Raw genomic sequence first — 17,807 nt, forward strand, 5'->3', positions numbered from 1 at the left:
CGTCGAGCGATTCAATCGCACGCTGAAGAACGACATGTGGAAGATGTTTACGCTGAACGGAACTTACAAGTGGATCGACGCGCTATCCCGACTCGTTGCAGAATATAACGCGCGAAAACATCGCACTATCAATATGAGACCTATCGATGTTACTCCCACGATCGCTGATAGACTTTTAAATACAGTATACAACAGTATAAAAATTGCTGCTCCTGCAAAGTTTAAAGTAGGTGACCTGGTACGCGTTAGCAAATACAAAAAACTTTTCGAAAAGGGTTACACACCAAATTGGACAACCGAGGTGTTTAAGATTGTTAAAGTGCAACATACTAATCCCGTAACATATCTACTCGAGGATTATCGCAAAAAATCTATCGCTGGAGCATTTTACGAGCACGAGTTGCATCGCGCGAATTATCCAGATGTGTATCTCGTGGAGAAAGTACTGCGCAGGAGGGGTGACGAGGTTTACGTGAAATGGTTGGGATTTGATAGCTCGCACAATTCTTGGGTACATAAGGATCATGTAATTTAATTTTATAAGAAATACAATGTATTCAATATAAAAAATATAGGAAATATACAAAATCTTTATTAATACATCCTTTCCAATAGTCATTACAATATATAAAATATGAAATATACATACAAGAAAAAAAAAAATCACGCACACATTTATATTTTATAAAGATATCTTATAATGTCCCCACGGTAACGTATCAATAGTTGTAGGTACGATATACCGCTTGTCGTCGTACGGACTTAGAGCAATTTTTGTTTCGCGAATGATGTATACCTTGTGTAATTTTGATCTTATACACGATTGACTACGCGTTATTTCAATCTCTTTGTTCAAACACCGCGTGTAATCGTCAAACGTTATCGTTCTCGCAATAACGTTACTCTTGACGCCTTTTACCTTTTTCGTATCCTTCTTACCATTTACGCGCAACGCATACATTTTTGTTCTAAGCCCGACAAATTCAGTCATTATGGTACCGTTGTTTTCATCCTTCATTAGACCCGGTACCTTTTTATTCACGAGCGGTATACCGTACGCATTGTCTGTCGCATAGTCGCTTGTATCAAATCTGCTGATGTCGCGTTTCATATTCTCGTACACATCGTCGCACTCAATGTGATATATAAGACTATCCGTATCAGTGTACATGACTTTGCATCTCTCCCGATACATTGGTACCATATAATCGTGGTGAAATTCGTACAAACATGTCTTGGATATATCGAGAATACACATACCTACGTAAATTGGTTTGTAGAATTTCACCTCGAGTTTACGTAATTCTACAGCGATTAGATTTTCCGAAAAAATGCTTCTGCTATGAAAATTTGGTTTTGCAATCAATGTCTCTGCGCCGTACCTTCCGTCCCATTTTGTTAAAAGTTTAACATCTACGCGATTGCGCACATTTTCCATCGTTTTGCCAAACACTGCATTATTCATTAGTTTGTACAAATTTTTTTCAAAATCATTTTTTGCCAGTGTTCTAAATTTTGTGTTGAGTTCTATATAAGTACGGAGCCACGGAGATTGAGTGAATTGTAATATACGATGAATTTTTGTAACACGAAGACCGTGACGTGAACATTGCTGCAGGTTGCGGTAGTGTATCACGTAACGCTTCTTATCATATACGGTTGCGAGAAGCTTGCCCTCGCGCTTGCCGGGTGGTTTGTCCTGTGTCGGACAAAACGGTAGGTCAGTGTGCGAATCGTGAAGATGCTGCGGATACTCGAGATCGACTTCGAGGATGTAGCCTGTAGACGAATCGAGCGCGATCGATGATACATCAAAATTGGAAACATTATCGACCCACTGAAAATCGGCGTAGGGCAATGGTTGACACATTGCCCATCCGTATAAATTATTAACATCGAAATACATCAAGTACGTTGATGGTTTTGATAAGTCATACGACTGCATGTACTTGTTATTAGCACGCGCGTACCTGTTGGAACATTGACTCAGACCACCGCGTATACCTCGTTCGATAAACATAACCATGTCAATGTCTGTGAGTAATTCAAATATAATTTTCGTATACTTTAACATGGCGTCCCACGTGTAACCGGGAAGAGTATAGTAATACGCGGGGTCGAGCCCATAACTCTTGATACAACTCTCTCGGAAATTTTCAAAAATGTCTGCTAATAACAAAACATCGATTTTTAAATACAGATTGCTATATTCGCCTAGCGTTCGAATGGAGAATCGCTTCCACACAATCTCAGCGTGCGCGTAATCGCTCTCAGATACTGTGTTACCTGTCAAGGAACTGTAAAATGATTCTCGTGATGGTAAACACGCATCTTGCAATTTATCTACGCAGTCAATGTACTCGTACGGGAAGACACCTTTTCTTGTTAATAAATTGAAATCTTCGGCGGATAAATTTTTATATTCCGATTGTAAAATTTTGAGTTTATCCTTGCTCAGAAAAGACGCCAATTTGTCGAGACTTGTTGTGAGAAATTTATATGAATCTATGAAACGTAATTTAATGTGATTTCCCGGTTTGTTTTTCGTACCTTTAACATGTTTTGTAAATGAAATATATTTTTCTTTTGTTATCAGAAGTAAATCGATTCCCCCTTCGAACGCTGTGGCTATTTCCTCGATTATAAAGTGAGAATCATAACCAGATAAATTGTGAAATACTATTGGAATGCAAAAAGATTCTTTGTAATTTAGATTGCAATTTGAATGCGCGGGACCTCTGTACCGCCCGGTCAAATGACAATGATCGCGTACGCGCGTATCATCTTCTACGAATGGTTTCTCACATATATGACACTGAGTCGCACTTCGAAATTCTTTCCATTCATTTTGCGTTAAATTTACCATGGGGACATTGGTTGTTAAAATATTTTCTACATGTTGCGCCAAATTTTTAAGTTCGTCGGTGAACCATGCAACGCAATTGGCTTCGCGACGAGAATGATACGCGGATAACGAATTATCGTACGAGCAATGTACATAATAAGCCATACTAAATACTTGGTGATGTTGATAAAAATTTTCTTCTTCTTTTTTCACCAAAACGCACTCCAGGTCGGCGTACACGACGAAAGGTAGTCGCTCCTTCCTGTTGTAGTTGGTAAATGCGAGCCACTTATCCTTATCGCTCGGTAATCGGATAGCGCAGTCGTTCATCTTTCCACAGTCTACTGTATGTGATTGCAATTTCTCGACCGAGTGAAAATAGTGCATGCATCTGTAAAATAAAAGTTAAAATTTTTATATCCTTGTTTTAAATATTTTTAGAGTTTTATTAAATATACATACCGATCGCAGATATATTTTTTAGTCTTGTGTTTGCTGAGTTGCATACTAACAAGTCTAGATAGATTCTTGATCCATGCAAAATGTCCGATATCTTGCGCATCTTGCACGTAGAGCAAGTTGACGTGCTTGTCTCTCTTTTGCTCCGTAAGGTGAATAGGGACAATGTTTTCGTTTTCAAAACTGTACACGTTGATTGAAATATCATTATAAATTTCAAATTTTTTAATTTGATTAAGAGTGACTGGAAACTCAATATCTTGGAGATTTAGTACTGTTGTATAATGCGGGTACGATGATTGTCGGTGTGTGCATCTTTCAGCTGGATACAGAGCAGCCACTACCGTTCACGCAAAACATGCATTGTCTTTAGATTGCACGTTAACCACTGCTCGTTTCATTATTATCTTTCGCGATAATTGCACGTAACATCCGGCGCGCATAGGATTATATTTATTTATATTTACAGTCAAATTTAGTATACGCGATAATGCCCATCCGCTATCGCGTTCCTGAAATTCTTCGAGCGATGCAAGGATTGGCTCGACGACTCGCCGCTCATACCACTCGCGTAAATCGGATGTATGTAAGAGTTCACAGTTTCTCGTATTGATTGATTTATTGGCATGCTTATCGCCCGCCACAAACTCGCCGTTAAACACTGTATTCACTTTCACACTGTTGTGTTTTTGCATAACGTCTCGCACATGCTCGAGCACAATGTCACTCGCATCTTCCAAAAATTGACGAGGTTCGATGTGATTATAATTTATAACCGCACCAGTCAAGATGCGGCTCTCAAACGCCGTATCAATCTCTCGCCATATGAGTCTCTCCGAGTTATTTTCACTACTATAATCACCACCACTGGGTATAAACTGTCTCTGCAATCGAGTTTTTGCACCCTCGAGTCGCGCAATTCTTGTCACCAAAGATTGTCTATTTCCGATTGAGAGTCGCGGACGCTTGACACGGCTGCGTTCTTCAAGCTCTTCGATAAACTCCTCGCAATGCTGCAGCCATCCAAAATATTCACCCAATGTGGTGACTTGGTGGGAACGCTCCAACAAGTCGCGTTCTTTCTGCTGCACGTTTTCCATTTTTTCTCTCTCTATTTTGGTGTGCAAACATAACACATATTACGCGACATTATTATATGTAATAAAATTTGACAGCTACTGCACCATCGCATATCCACCTCATCGGGCGATGTAACTTTATGTCTCCGCATTTCGTATATTAATCCGATGTCATCTCGAAAGGTGTCCATACACGAAGCACAGAGAGCTAGAGCACCGTTGAATAATAAAAGTGTATGGCGCAAATCTTACGTTGATTTTGCGCACGGAGTTGTTCATTTTCTACTACGTTGTCGTCAAAATCGGTATTACTGCAATCACTAATATAATTACTATCGTCCGACAACGCATGCTCTTCGTCTGACGACTCGTCTATTATCGCTTCGAAATTAATATTTTCCATTTATTCACTATTGTGTCACTAACAATTCTAATGCCTGACAGTAACCACTCAAATTTTTTTTTTCCACAGCTTCCTCTATGCCCTTTCAAATCGTACTATGGTTTGACGGGGCTCTCATTCTTATATTTCGCCTAATGCTGTCTTAACACATCCTACCGAACGTCAACGCTTTTGCATCTATAAAAACGTTCCGACATGTTCGTCGCAGTGTCGGCCAAAATTTTTATTGTTTTCCCACGACTTTTATGGCTTCTAAAATGTCCCCCGGCGATTAAAATCTTTTTTTCCATAATGGCGCTGATGCGTTGCATTCTTTCCTTAAAATTATGGAAGATGTTTCGCTCCAGTTTTATGGGAGATTTTCCGCGAGGGTACAAAGCTGCCGAACGTCGGCGCTTAAAATCTCTTTTTCCATAATATTCTAATGGTCATAAAATGATCATAAAAAATTAGAAAAAAAAAGAAAAAAAACACTTTTTATGGTTTCTAAAATGTCCCCCGGCTATAAATCAACCACAAAGATAAACACCTTGCAGTTGCAGTTCTTCCCCTAAAAATTATGGAACATGTTTTGCTCCAGTTTTATGGGAGATTTTCCGCGAGGGTGCAAAGCTGCCGAACGTCGGCGCTTAAAATCCTAATGATATAATGACTATAAAATGATCATAAAACTAGAAAAAAAACAATTTTATGACTTCTAAAATACCCCCGGCTATAAAATCAACCGCAAAGATAAACATCTACTTTCGAACGTGTGTAGGACCCTTCACCCCCCCCCACCCCACCCCCCTTTCCCTAACATCAGACCCCTCGCGCCTCCCAGATACCCCCGCCCCCGCACCCCCCTCAGCGCCCCATGGCTTAGAATCCCCACTATAACACTACTGACGATTACGCGCAAGAATTAAAGGAACAATTACGGGCAACAAACCGAATAGCGAAAGAAAATATCAAAGACGAAAAAGTAAAATCAAGGGAAAATTACGACAAAAAGACGAAAGAAATAAAATTTCAAATAGGCGACAAGGTTTTAATTTTTGATGAGACCCTACGCCGAGGACGATCAAAAAAGCTCGAATCACTATGGGCAGGACCGTACGTAATTACCGAAAAACACTCCGACGTAAATTACACGGTAAAGAGGGGAAGAAAAACGACCCGCATGCATGTAAATAGGCTCAAGCCGTTCATAGACGCGTAGGAAAAGAAGAAAAGGACATCACGCGCAGCAAAAAAAAAAGAGAGAGAGAGAGAGAAATACATAAACAACTCCCGTAGCCACTTACCTTAGGCACCCGGGCCAGTAATACGCCAGTAATGCAACCTGAAGTCATCCTGGTTAGGATCCACGAAGGCATCCTCCCCGCGAAGGGCCAGAAGCAGCTCCTCTTCTTCCTCTCACCGAGCATCAATAATGTCCATTAACCGGTACCATTGCTGACGGAAATACGGCACCACCTCCTGCACCGACCGCGTGCCGGAGGCAACGTCCACTGTCATCCGGAGCGAGTACGGCTCCGCACGAAAAATTGCATCCTTCGCGCGAGCCAAAAATCTAACGGGAAGATCTGGCCCCACGACTGGATCATAAAAGCACCGCCGACAGTAAATGGGGTGCAGGTGGCAGGGAAACAATTTTTCGCACCGCAGGCAATCGACGGACCAAAGACGACCCATAACAAAAATTTTTTTTTCTACAAGATGAATGCTAATGGCATGACGCGAATGGAGCCGAAAACAGTCTGACGCGCAAAGAAGAGTGAAAATATAACGGACCCGCCTCAGACCCCGCGAAAGAAATAAAAACGCCCGCAACGATAAAAAAGCGCAACATAAGGATTAAGACGACGTTTGCGAACTAAAAATAAAAATGAAATATAATATAACATTACAGATACCTCACCTACGGGATAAGCGCGATGCTCACAGAAGTAGAAAAGGCAAGCGACACCTATGAAATACAAAAATTCAAATATAATCCCGGATTGTATTTCGAGAAGATAGGCCGCACCAAGTAAAGAAGACATGGAAGCTAGTAATCAAACTAGACCTCGACCAAATCAACGAAAAATTTCGGCAAGTAAAAATATACATAGAACAGACGGACGCAATGTGCACAGAGATGATACTCGAAAACACTAACCGGAAAACTTGCCACAATTTAAACAAAATAGTCAAAAGAGACACGGACCAGCTTACGCGACTGATAACAATCATAAATACACTATACGCACCACAAACAAATAAACGTAGAGGATTGTTCGGAATTGGAACAGTAGCCAAAACTCTATTCGGAACCATGGACGCGAACGATAAAAAATTAATAGACGAACAGATACACTTACTACAAAACACACAACACACGGTACAACACGCGATGAAAAATCAGTTACAAGTTCTAAACTTAACAATCACACACTTAGACAAGCTCGAAAATATGTTAGACTATAACGGTAGACTCATAAACCACCAGCTTAGGGAATACAGTATTCGCGAGATCGACGAACACTTCACCGTAATATTAGCAATGATAGCCGACCTCACGAGCAACGCGAAAGATGTAATTGAATACTTAACGTACATACGAAAGGGCACAATGCACCCGATATTAACGCCAATCGAAAATATAATCACGCAACTCCAAAAAGCCGCACAGGGAGTGCAAGGGCTATACTTTCCCTTTAAACTAAGTAGCGAAGAATGAAGAATACGTAAAGATAAGCGCGTATCGAGACGGACCGAAAATATTCACCGTACTACAATTCCCGCTAATCTCACAACCAGCGTATGACGTAGTTAGGGTAATCCCCCTGCCAACACATGACCGAGAAAATATATTCACGCACGCGGATGTAAAAAATCAGGTAATAGTACTAAATCAAGAGGGACACACATACCTACAGATAAGCGAAGACGAGCTTAACGAATGTTACAAAAAAAAATAACGAATACACCTGCGAAAAAATCTACCCGATACGCCGCATAAACGTAGATAGCCCGTGCGAAGTGCAAATGTACTTACAAAGACACCAGTACCGCAATCACTTAACACGAAGCACACCATTACGAGTAACGCTATATGGATCCCGTTACACGATCTACACGCCTGGCTATACTCAGTCATAAGCGACACGCAAATCGTAATAACGTGCAAAGAAAGGCAAGAAAAAAAAATAATAATAAAACATACTGGCAAACTAACTATACGCGACAACTGCAAAGCAATAACGCCGGACATGACCATAGAAAATAAAGACACGATCCCTGGCAGAAACCTAGAAACGTTCCTACCCGAAACAAACCTGACGTTCATACGGGACGACACGGAAACACGAGATGAGACACAACGCTAAGCGAAAGAGGTGCTACAACATCGCGCAGAGCTAGCAGAACTAAAAAATAGAATACAGAACATAGACAATGACCTACGTCACAGCGACGAAACGTTCTACACACACAAACTGTTTAGTTTATCATCCCGATATCTGTAAGTGGCATGATAACCATAGCGCTAGCAATTACGACAATACTCTTAATTAAACTACACAAAAGAAGGAAACAAAACAGACGACCGTCCGTGCGAATATCCGACGACGACCTATCCTACGGATTCCCGAAACCTATACTTAAGCGTAGTCTAAGTACACGATTTTAATGTAAGAAACAACAATTGTACATTTATACATATATAAAGTAAACAATGTAAATAAAAGTAAGAAAAGCGTCGTCCCTCCGTTTTCTTTTTACAACGGGGGAGGGATGTTATAGCCCGAGACTATAACTAATTATACAAATATTATACAAATAAATATTATATACCGATAAAGCATTAAACTTAGCGATTGCGAAAGGCTAACGCAATAAGCATGCGATATCCACATACCGCGATTGACCGCGCGTGCCGCTGACATAGCGAACCACGCGCGAAACCGGAGACGAAGCCGGAACATCGCGGCGAGCGTTACGAAAGAGTGCAAACCAGGAAGTCCGACCTTTGGACCCACTGCGCTTGCACTCAGCGCGAGTTGGGCACCCCGACCAAAATTTAGGACGCCCGCCCAACAGTATAAAAAACCCAGCCGCGCTCGGATGCACGGGCAGTCAAATAGTGTTAGTAATAGCCATAACTGCAACGGGCAGTCAAAAGTAAGTTAGCCATCGCCGTACCTGCGACGAGCAGTCATAAAGAATAATCGAAGTGCGCGTACGATTACATTACGTATAATCGCAACCGCCGTGCGCGAGTGAGACCAAGTGCGAACCGCCAATCCTCACGACGACCGACGCGAGGGGCCCATCTCCGCCTACGCCGCAACGCCAGGAAAGGAACCGACCTCGCCATTATAGGCAATAACACTGCGCTACACCTCTGTAGTTGAGTAAATATATTATATTTCGATAACTATACAGAAGTCGCATTATTGAAACGACAAAACCTCCCTGCGCCCTGAATCCTGCTATCCTCCGCGGATCCCGAACCCAGTGCCGTCCCGCGGCACAACAGTATAAAGATTTGACGAATTACACATTATTTCTTTTCCCATTAACCAGCTTTTGTTCTTATGTATAAAATTTGTATAAAATTATATATTTGTACACAGGTTCCATTATCTAACAATACACAATCATTTTTTATGTTATTAATATCTAAAGTATAGTGTTTTGTTTTTAAAATAGAAAATTGACGACAAGTCTTTTGATCAATACCATTTAATAATGGTCCATTGCAATGATGTTTTTTTAGTTGAATGTTATTAGTATTTGTTAAAATTTCAACGTTATTGCGACTATTTATATCAATTTCCGTTAGTCTTCTTGCAATTTGTTGCAAAGGCTTATCACCTTTACGAATCAACTTTTTTATTTTAGAAAGATAGTTTTCAAATCTAAATGTGCTGAATTGATCTAATGGACCAAATGTTTCTACATTATCAGTTAGATGCAACAAGTTATGTACATTGTGCGAAACGTATTTTTTTCCATATATTATTTGAAAGTATTTAACAAAGTGTTGTAATAGTTCTTTTGCGTACTGAATATTTTCTACCTTAGCAGATAAATTTGGACTAACTAAAATTGTTATGGCTGCATGTAATGTCAGAAAATTGGAATAAACATTCTCGTCTATTATACCTTTAAGTACTATAGGTCCTACATATAATAAGAATTGCCTTAATTCCGTTGCTTTCTACAATTTAAGATAATTCAGACTTCATGGTTTTCTAGAGAATTCAAATGGGACATATTTTCTAAAATTAATTAACTCAGTTGAAATTTGTTTCTTTTGAATAATCGATAATTTAAAAGGAAATGATTTCACAGTCCACAGAAGAAGTTTTCGGACTATACCCAGACAAACTAAATGCATATAGTCTAAAGGCACATTTTATATTAAATCAAAATTAGGAATATTACACAAAATAGTCTGCTCAATTTGATAATTATCATTATATGCCAAATTTCTGAAATTTTCGTCCGTTCTATGTTCTTCATTTCGATCATAGGGAAAACACACACAATTTGTATCATCTACATATTCTCTATCCTTTTATAACACATTTAGTACAACTATAATAACCATTGTAGTATTTAACTTTTAAAATATAAGACTTCGCAGGTGTATCGCATATTATAGCTTTTACTCTAATATGAAATAAAGTATTATTTAACATAATACCATTATTTATAAAATATGTTACTTCAGCCACAGTTTGTTGAAGCAAATCATTAGAATTCTTTGGTTTACCTTCACCACAGTAGATTCCGATAAGAAAAACTTGTTTTGTAAGAAAATCGGAACATAAGATAGGCCATAAACTTTTTTCACTAGAATGCCCTAAAGGAACACCATCTATGTTAAACATCAGATTTACAGTGCGTGTTTCAAATCCTAATTTTAAATATTTTTCAATTATCTTAATAATTGCTTCTTTTAATCCTAAGTAACAGTACTGCCCGTCATCCATTGTAGAAATAATAGTCGTACGAGGTGTTTGCAATAACGTTCGAGCATCTTTTGGAAAAGGAACTTCTGTATATTTGCGCAAAATTTTAAGCAAAGCAGTAATTGCTGCAAGCGGAATTGTAGAAACAAATTCAACTGCCCAATTTGAAATTTCGTTAACAAATTCTTGTCGACACTGATCTTCTTCGGAAAAATTATCATCGTTCAAATCATCGTTCTCTAAATCTCTACAGTCCAATATTATACTTTCATTTTCATCGAGAAAAGATACGTCATCGTTTATATCTTCTGCATAATTGAATGATTGTGGTGATGACGCTCTTTCATTTGCTGGAAATATTATTATGTCAACGTCGTTTATTTTTCAAAAATATATTATATAAATATATATGCCTATTACAATGTAATATATAATACGTGTGTGCGTTTTTATATTCAAATATATTTATATTCATAAATAATGTGCTGAGTTTTAAAAAATTATACTTAAAAAAATACTCTTTAGTTATATATCATATTCAAAATATTTCAAATAGTTCAATAATTATATTAACAAAATATATATATTTTATTTAAAAATAAAAAATAAAATTACTATATAAGTGCAATATATAAAGCGTTTATTTTCACAGCAAAATTAATTAACTATAAATAACAGCTTTAAAGTTGTATATTTAAAATTATTTATAATTAAAAGAGTTTTTACTATGAAAATAGTTTGTAAAAATAAATAACTTAACCAACTTACATTCACTTGTATATTGAACTGATTCATTGTTAGTTTCATTAATAGATTGTAAATTGCATAATTCATCATCATATGTTTCAATATTACATTGATCATAATTAGTAGAATATTAGGATTATTTAGCTGTTGTGGCAATTTTGTATGTACTCCTCTTTTCAAAGATAAGCATTCATTATGAATCAAACGACGAATAAGTCTTTTAGAATAAGAACATTTACGATTCATATCTATATGTTAGAAATACAGGGAAATATTTTAAATTGAATGAAATACAATTAGAATTATTAAAAAAAGATATAACAATTTAAGAACAATAATCTGAAAACACAAAATAATATTTAACAATTGCGTAATTAATTGTGTGATAAAAACAATAATTATTTTAGAAAATAATATAAGATTTATCTGATTTCAACACAAATGATTAACTCAATAGACATATTATTGTGATATAGATATATTATATAATAAATCAACAATATAAATAATATATATATATATATAATATAAGTAGATAATATAAGAGAGATCTAATCCAGGGATATGAGGGGGGTGAGGTAAGCGGGGGGGGACGAGGCGAGGTACCTCGTCCCCCCCGCAATGACGGGGGGGGCAAATGTCCCCCTCAATCGGGGGGAAGGGGCAAATGTCTCCCCTAGACTGAGGGGGAAGGGGGAGATACCAAATGCCCCACCCCCCAGATTAAGGGGGGGAGGGTGGTACCAAACATCCCCTGATTGAGAGGGGGAGGGGGGAGGGGGAGGGGGGCATACATATGGTTCCGCACGTGGAGGGAGTGTCCTCTCCGACTGACTGCGGAGGTCTGACGGTGAGAGAGAGGAATGTCAACTGTTATAGATAAAATAATCACCCCACTCTGTTTATTCATAATGTATATTTGCAATAAATAATTACGTTCGCAACGCGGTAGAGGGAGACTGTGCGATAGACGTCCGCAACGTGGTAGAGGGAGACGGTGCGATAGACGTTTGCAACGCGGTAGAGGGAGACGGTGCGATAGCGTTCGCAACGCATTAGAGTTCTTCTTAGAGCGTATAGGAAAAAACTAACCACGCGCCACGTGCATTTATCTCAAATATATACACGAGATCCCATATCTCATCTCTCTCTTTAAATAGAGTATCTCTTTTTAAATAGACTATGCATATGATCCTATGAGAGGTAAACGTCTTTGTTTGACTGAGACTAAGAGAGCACGAGGAGGAGGAGGAGGAAGAGTCGTAGAATAAAATAGTGTTAATAGAAACATTAATGTTAATAATAATTTTTTATTTTTTATTTGTTACAAGTATCATAAAGTATATCATTTATAGCACACGCCAACAATTCGCAATCTACGAGTGATCCGCTATCGAACGCGTCACTCTCGCGAATCGCTTTCACAGCATCATTTACATCAGTAATATTGTTTCGTTGCAAGACGTTACAAAATTGTTTAAATTTTTCATTCACGAAATGTGTATTTTGACACAACCATGAATGCATATGATCGATGCAATCTTCAAAATCGAATAATTGTAATAATGTTTGAGGTTGCATATACAAAGACTTATTAGATAATGTTAATTTAATAATTCTCGATCCGTTTAATGCGATCATTTGGATAGATAGATCACAGATCCATAATGGTTGACATTCAGTCGATTGTACATGTCGTTCAATGTCTGCACGTTTCTGCATCAATGAGTGCCAGAGTACGATAGGCAATACTAATCGATTAGACTCGGTTGTCACCAAGTATCAATTCGACATACGACATAGCTCCAACGCTTATTCCAATCTCCAAATATTTGTAAGATGTCGGGGTTAAGATATACCTTCTTCCAAGTATGCAAACCGCACGACGAGATGAAACGCTATATAAAATATTAAAATATATTAAAAAATAATATTTAGAAAATAATTTTTAGGAAATAATATTTAGAAAATAATTGAAACTTACATGTTCTTTGATTGAATTTCACCGTTCTCAATCGGAATGTAAAAATTCATCTTGCTGGTTTCTTTTGTGGAGCACATTTTTTTTAGCACAACCTTATGCACGGACAACTGATGCGATACTAAACTATTGAAAGTACTGCGATCAATTTGTAATATCGCAAAACGTAATGAGGAGGGGAGTATTTGTGACGTAATTTTGCAAGCGCCAATGTAAGGCTGCTAGAAATTATTAAAAATCGCGTCCCCACGTGCTTTCTCGAGCGCCGTGTGTGGCCGCCGTATGATGAAATCTAATCAAATGTATACGACGATAGAAATATTCGGTTACAAATGTATACGACAAAGCGTGAGATAAAATTTTTGGCTAAATGATAACATAAACAGACCGTCGACAGTACGGATGTTTGCGCTAAAGAATAACGCGCCGACAGTACGAATGTTTGCGCTAAAGAATAACGTGTCGCATAGTGGGTGGGCATTATCATGTATATTTAATTTGATTATAAATAATAAATATAATCCTATGCGTAGAGGATGTCATATTATATTACATTACCACGAAATATGCATGAGATAAAGAGACGTGATAATATAGAAATGACGGATGTTTATACGAAAGAATAACGTTTTCGCAACGTGAAAAGAATATAACGATTAGATATAAATCAGAACAGAGAGTCACATCTCGCCATTATTGTGGAAGCTTGCACGAGTGTACCTTATATGTAAAAAAATGGAGCAGGTTTTAACGCAACAATCCACCTTGATAAATTCGGTGGAGGAGTACTTTGCGTGGGAGGTGCGATGCGATGATTATATCAAGTCGTTGGAAGAGCAGAGTCGAATTAAACGACCGCGAATATCGATCGGATATCGACAATTGTTGATCGCAAAGATCGCGCGACTCGAAGGACTGAAAAATGCGTTGCGCAAACGTTTCGTACACGCGGGTGCCGGACACAGCGCGCATCAAGCTGCACTATTTTGGCGAGAAATTGATACAGCGTTCGAGAACCGTATATCGACTGGTGCGATAATCAATAGCAATTATATCGAACCTCGCCAGTTTCTCGAAGACGCGAGTGATATCGTGCTCGAACATGTGCGAGACGCTATCGAAACACACTGCAGTGTGAAAGTGAATACTATGTTTAACGGTGATTTTGTGACGGGTGAAAAGCACGACGATAAAAGTGTAAGTACAAAAAACTGTGAACTATTTCGTACATCTGATTTACGCGAATGGTACGAGCAACGTGTTATCGAGCCCACTTTAGCATCTCTCGAAGAATTTCAAGAACGTGATAGTGGGTGGGCATTATCGCGTATACTTAATTTGACTGTAAATATAAATAAATATAATCCTATGCGTGCGGGATGTCATATTATATTACCGCGAAAGATAATGATGAAGCGAGCGATAGTTAACGTGCGATCCAAAGACAATGCATGTTTCGCATGGGCAGTGACTGCTGCTATGTATCCCGCTGAAAGAAGGGTTGAACGAGAATTATCGTACCCGCGTTACACGGATGTGCTAAATCTTCGAGACTTTGAGTTTCCAGTGACTCTTAATCAAATTAAAAAGTTAGAAATTAACAACAATATTTCAATCAATGTGTACACCATCGAAAACGAAAATATTGTTCCTATTCGTATTTCGGAGCAAAAGAGGGACAAGCACGCCAATTTGCTATACATTCAAGATGCGCAAGATATCGGACATTTCGCGTGGATCAAGAATTTATCGCGACTCGTGAGTTCGCAACTCAATAAACACAATGGACAAAAATATATCTGTGATCGGTATGTATATTTAATATTATTGATTTTTTTCAAAATAAATATATAATTATTATTTCTATTTCTTATAAATGTTAAAATATATATATATATATATATATATATAATTATTATTTCTCTTTTATAGATGTCTACATTATTTTTATTCGAATGAGAAACTACAGTCACATACTGTAGACTGCGGGAAGATGAATGATTGCGCTATTCGATTACCGAGCGATAAAGATAAGTGGCTCGCTTTTAACAACTATAACAGGAAGGAGCAGGTTCCTTTCGTCGTGTATGCCGACCTGGAATGTGTTTTGAGAAAGACGGACAAAGAAGAAGAAGCAGAAAAAAATGTATACCAGCATCATCAAGTGTTTAGTATCGCTTATTATGTACATTGCTCGTACGATAATTCGTTGTCCGCGTATCATTCTCGTCGCGAAGCCAATTGCGTCGCATGGTTTGCTGAAGAATTAAAAAATTTAGCAACGAGCATGAAAACAATTTTATCTACAAATCTTCCCATGATAAATTTGACGCGTGAAGAATTGGAAAAGTTTAACAGCGCTACTCAATGTCACATATGTGAGAAACCATTCGTGGAAGACGATACGCGCGTACACGATCATTGCCACCTCACTGGGCGGTACAGAGGTCCCGCGCATTCAAATTGCAATCTAAATTATAAGGAATCCTTTTATATTCCAATTATTTTCCACAATTTATCCGGTTACGATTCACATTTTATAATCGAGGAAATAGCTACAGCGTTCGAAGGAAGAATCGATCTACTTCCAATAACTAAAGAAAAATACGTTTCATTTACGAAAGATGTTAAACTTACGGAAGACAATTCGCGAAATCACATTAAATTACGTTTCATCGATTCTTTTAAATTTCTCACAACAAGTCTCAACAAATTAGCATCTTTTCTCAGTAAAGATAAATTAAAAATTTTACAATCTGAATATCAAAATTTGCGGGTAGAAGACTTTGATCTGTTAACGCGAAAAGGTGTCTTTCCGTACGAATATATCGATTGTGTAGATAAATTGCACGATACATGTTTACCTCCGCGCGAATTATTTTACAGTTCCTTGACCGATGACACAGTATCCGAGAGCGATTACGCGCACGCCGAGACTGTTTGGAACCGATTCTCCATTAGAACGCTAGGCGAATATAGCGATCTATATTTAAAAATCGATGTCTTGTTATTAGGCGATGTTTTTGAAAATTTTCGTGACAATTGTATCAAGAGTTACGGGCTCGACCCTGCGCATTATTATACTCTGCCCGGATACACGTGGGATGCCATGTTGAAGCATACAAATATTAAGTTTGAATTGCTCACTGACATCGATATGGTAATGTTTATAGAACGAGGTATACGCGGTGGTTTGAGTCAATGTTCCAACAGATACGCGCATGCTAATAACAAGTACATGCAGTCATACGACCCATTGAAACCGTCATCGTATCTAATGTATTTCGATATAAATAATTTATACGGATGGGCAATGTGTCAACCTTTGCCTTACGCTAGTTTTCAATGGGTCGACAATATATGCAATTTTGATCTATCATCGATCGCGTCCGATTCGCCTACAGGCTACATCCTCGAAGTCGATCTCGAGTACCCGCAACATCTTCACGACGCGCATACTGACTTACCGTTTTGTCCGACGCGTGACAAACCACCCGACAAGAGAGAGAACAAGTTGCTCGCGACCTTATACGATAAGAAACGATACGTAATACACTACCGCAATCTGCAGCAATGTACGCGACACGGTCTTCGCGTTACAAAAATTCATCGCATATTACAATTCGCGCAATCTCCATGGTTACGTACATATATTGAATTAAACACGCAATTTAGAACAATGGCGAAAAATGATTATGAAAAGAATTTATACAAATTAATGAATAATGCAGTTTTCGGCAAAACGATGGAAAATGTGCGCAATCGCGTAGATATAAAACTTATAACAAAATGGGACGATAGGTACGGCGCAGAGGCAATGATCGCGAAACCAAATTTTCATAGCAGGAGCGTTTTTTCGGAAAATTTAATCGCTGTGGAATTGCGTAGACTCGAGGTGAAGTTTTACAAACCAATCTATGTAGGTATGTGTATACTTGATGTATCCAAGATGTGTTTGTACGAATTTCATCACGATTACATGATTCCAACGTATAAAGAAAAATGTAAAGTCATGTACACCGACACGGATAGTCTCATATATCACATTGAGTGCGAAGACGTGTACGAGAATATGAAGCGCGACATCGGCAAGTTCGACACGAGCGACTATGCGATAGACAATGCGTACGGTATACCGCTCGTGAATAAAAAGGTACCGGGTCTGATGAAGGATGAAAACAACGGTATGATAATGACAGAATCTGTCGGGCTTAGAGCAAAAATGTATGCGCTAAAAATAGATGGTAAAAAGGATACGAAAAAGGTAAAAGGTGTCAAGAATAGCGTCGTCGCGAAAACGATAACATTTGACGATTACATGCAGTGTTTGAACGAAGGAATTGAAATG

The 17,807-nt window shown here is 38.3% G+C and overlaps 2 protein-coding genes across 2 annotated transcripts; one reads left to right on the top strand and one right to left on the bottom strand.

The window, feature by feature from the left end:
• Positions 1 to 942: 942 nt before the first annotated feature.
• LOC140673515 (uncharacterized) lies at positions 943 to 3,481 on the bottom strand. The gene is made up of 3 exons (XM_072906490.1): positions 3,308 to 3,481; positions 1,000 to 3,236; positions 943 to 968 (listed from the first exon to the last, which is right to left on the bottom strand). Exons 1-3 carry the CDS (start codon positions 3,349 to 3,351, stop codon positions 943 to 945), a joined length of 2,307 nt encoding a protein of 768 aa, XP_072762591.1. The 5' UTR covers positions 3,352 to 3,481.
• A 9,779-nt stretch (positions 3,482 to 13,260) lies between these two features.
• LOC140673516 (uncharacterized) lies at positions 13,261 to 17,707 on the top strand. Its single transcript, XM_072906491.1, has 3 exons — positions 13,261 to 15,267; positions 15,392 to 17,213; positions 17,675 to 17,707. The coding sequence occupies exons 1-3, from the start codon at positions 14,195 to 14,197 to the stop codon at positions 17,705 to 17,707; spliced, it is 2,928 nt and encodes a 975-aa protein (XP_072762592.1). The 5' UTR covers positions 13,261 to 14,194.
• Positions 17,708 to 17,807: the final 100 nt, after the last annotated feature.

This window comes from Anoplolepis gracilipes, chromosome 14 (assembly GCF_047496725.1).
Source record: "Anoplolepis gracilipes chromosome 14, ASM4749672v1, whole genome shotgun sequence".
NCBI classification, from domain to species: domain Eukaryota; kingdom Metazoa; phylum Arthropoda; class Insecta; order Hymenoptera; family Formicidae; genus Anoplolepis; species Anoplolepis gracilipes.

Coding starts and splice junctions, on each gene's coding strand:
- LOC140673515 (XM_072906490.1), bottom strand. CDS start 3,351: ATGCAACTCAGCAAACACAAGACTAAAAAATATATCTGCGATCG. Junction 3,237..3,307: donor AAAAAATATATCTGCGATCG/GTATGTATATTT, acceptor TTTATTTTACAG/ATGCATGCACTATTTTCACT. Junction 969..999: donor AATGAAGGATGAAAACAACG/GTACCATAATGA, acceptor TGTCGGGCTTAG/AACAAAAATGTATGCGTTGC.
- LOC140673516 (XM_072906491.1), top strand. CDS start 14,195: ATGGAGCAGGTTTTAACGCAACAATCCACCTTGATAAATTCGGTGGAG. Junction 15,268..15,391: donor CAAAAATATATCTGTGATCG/GTATGTATATTT, acceptor TCTCTTTTATAG/ATGTCTACATTATTTTTATT. Junction 17,214..17,674: donor TCGGCAAAACGATGGAAAAT/GTGCGCAATCGC, acceptor TGTCGGGCTTAG/AGCAAAAATGTATGCGCTAA.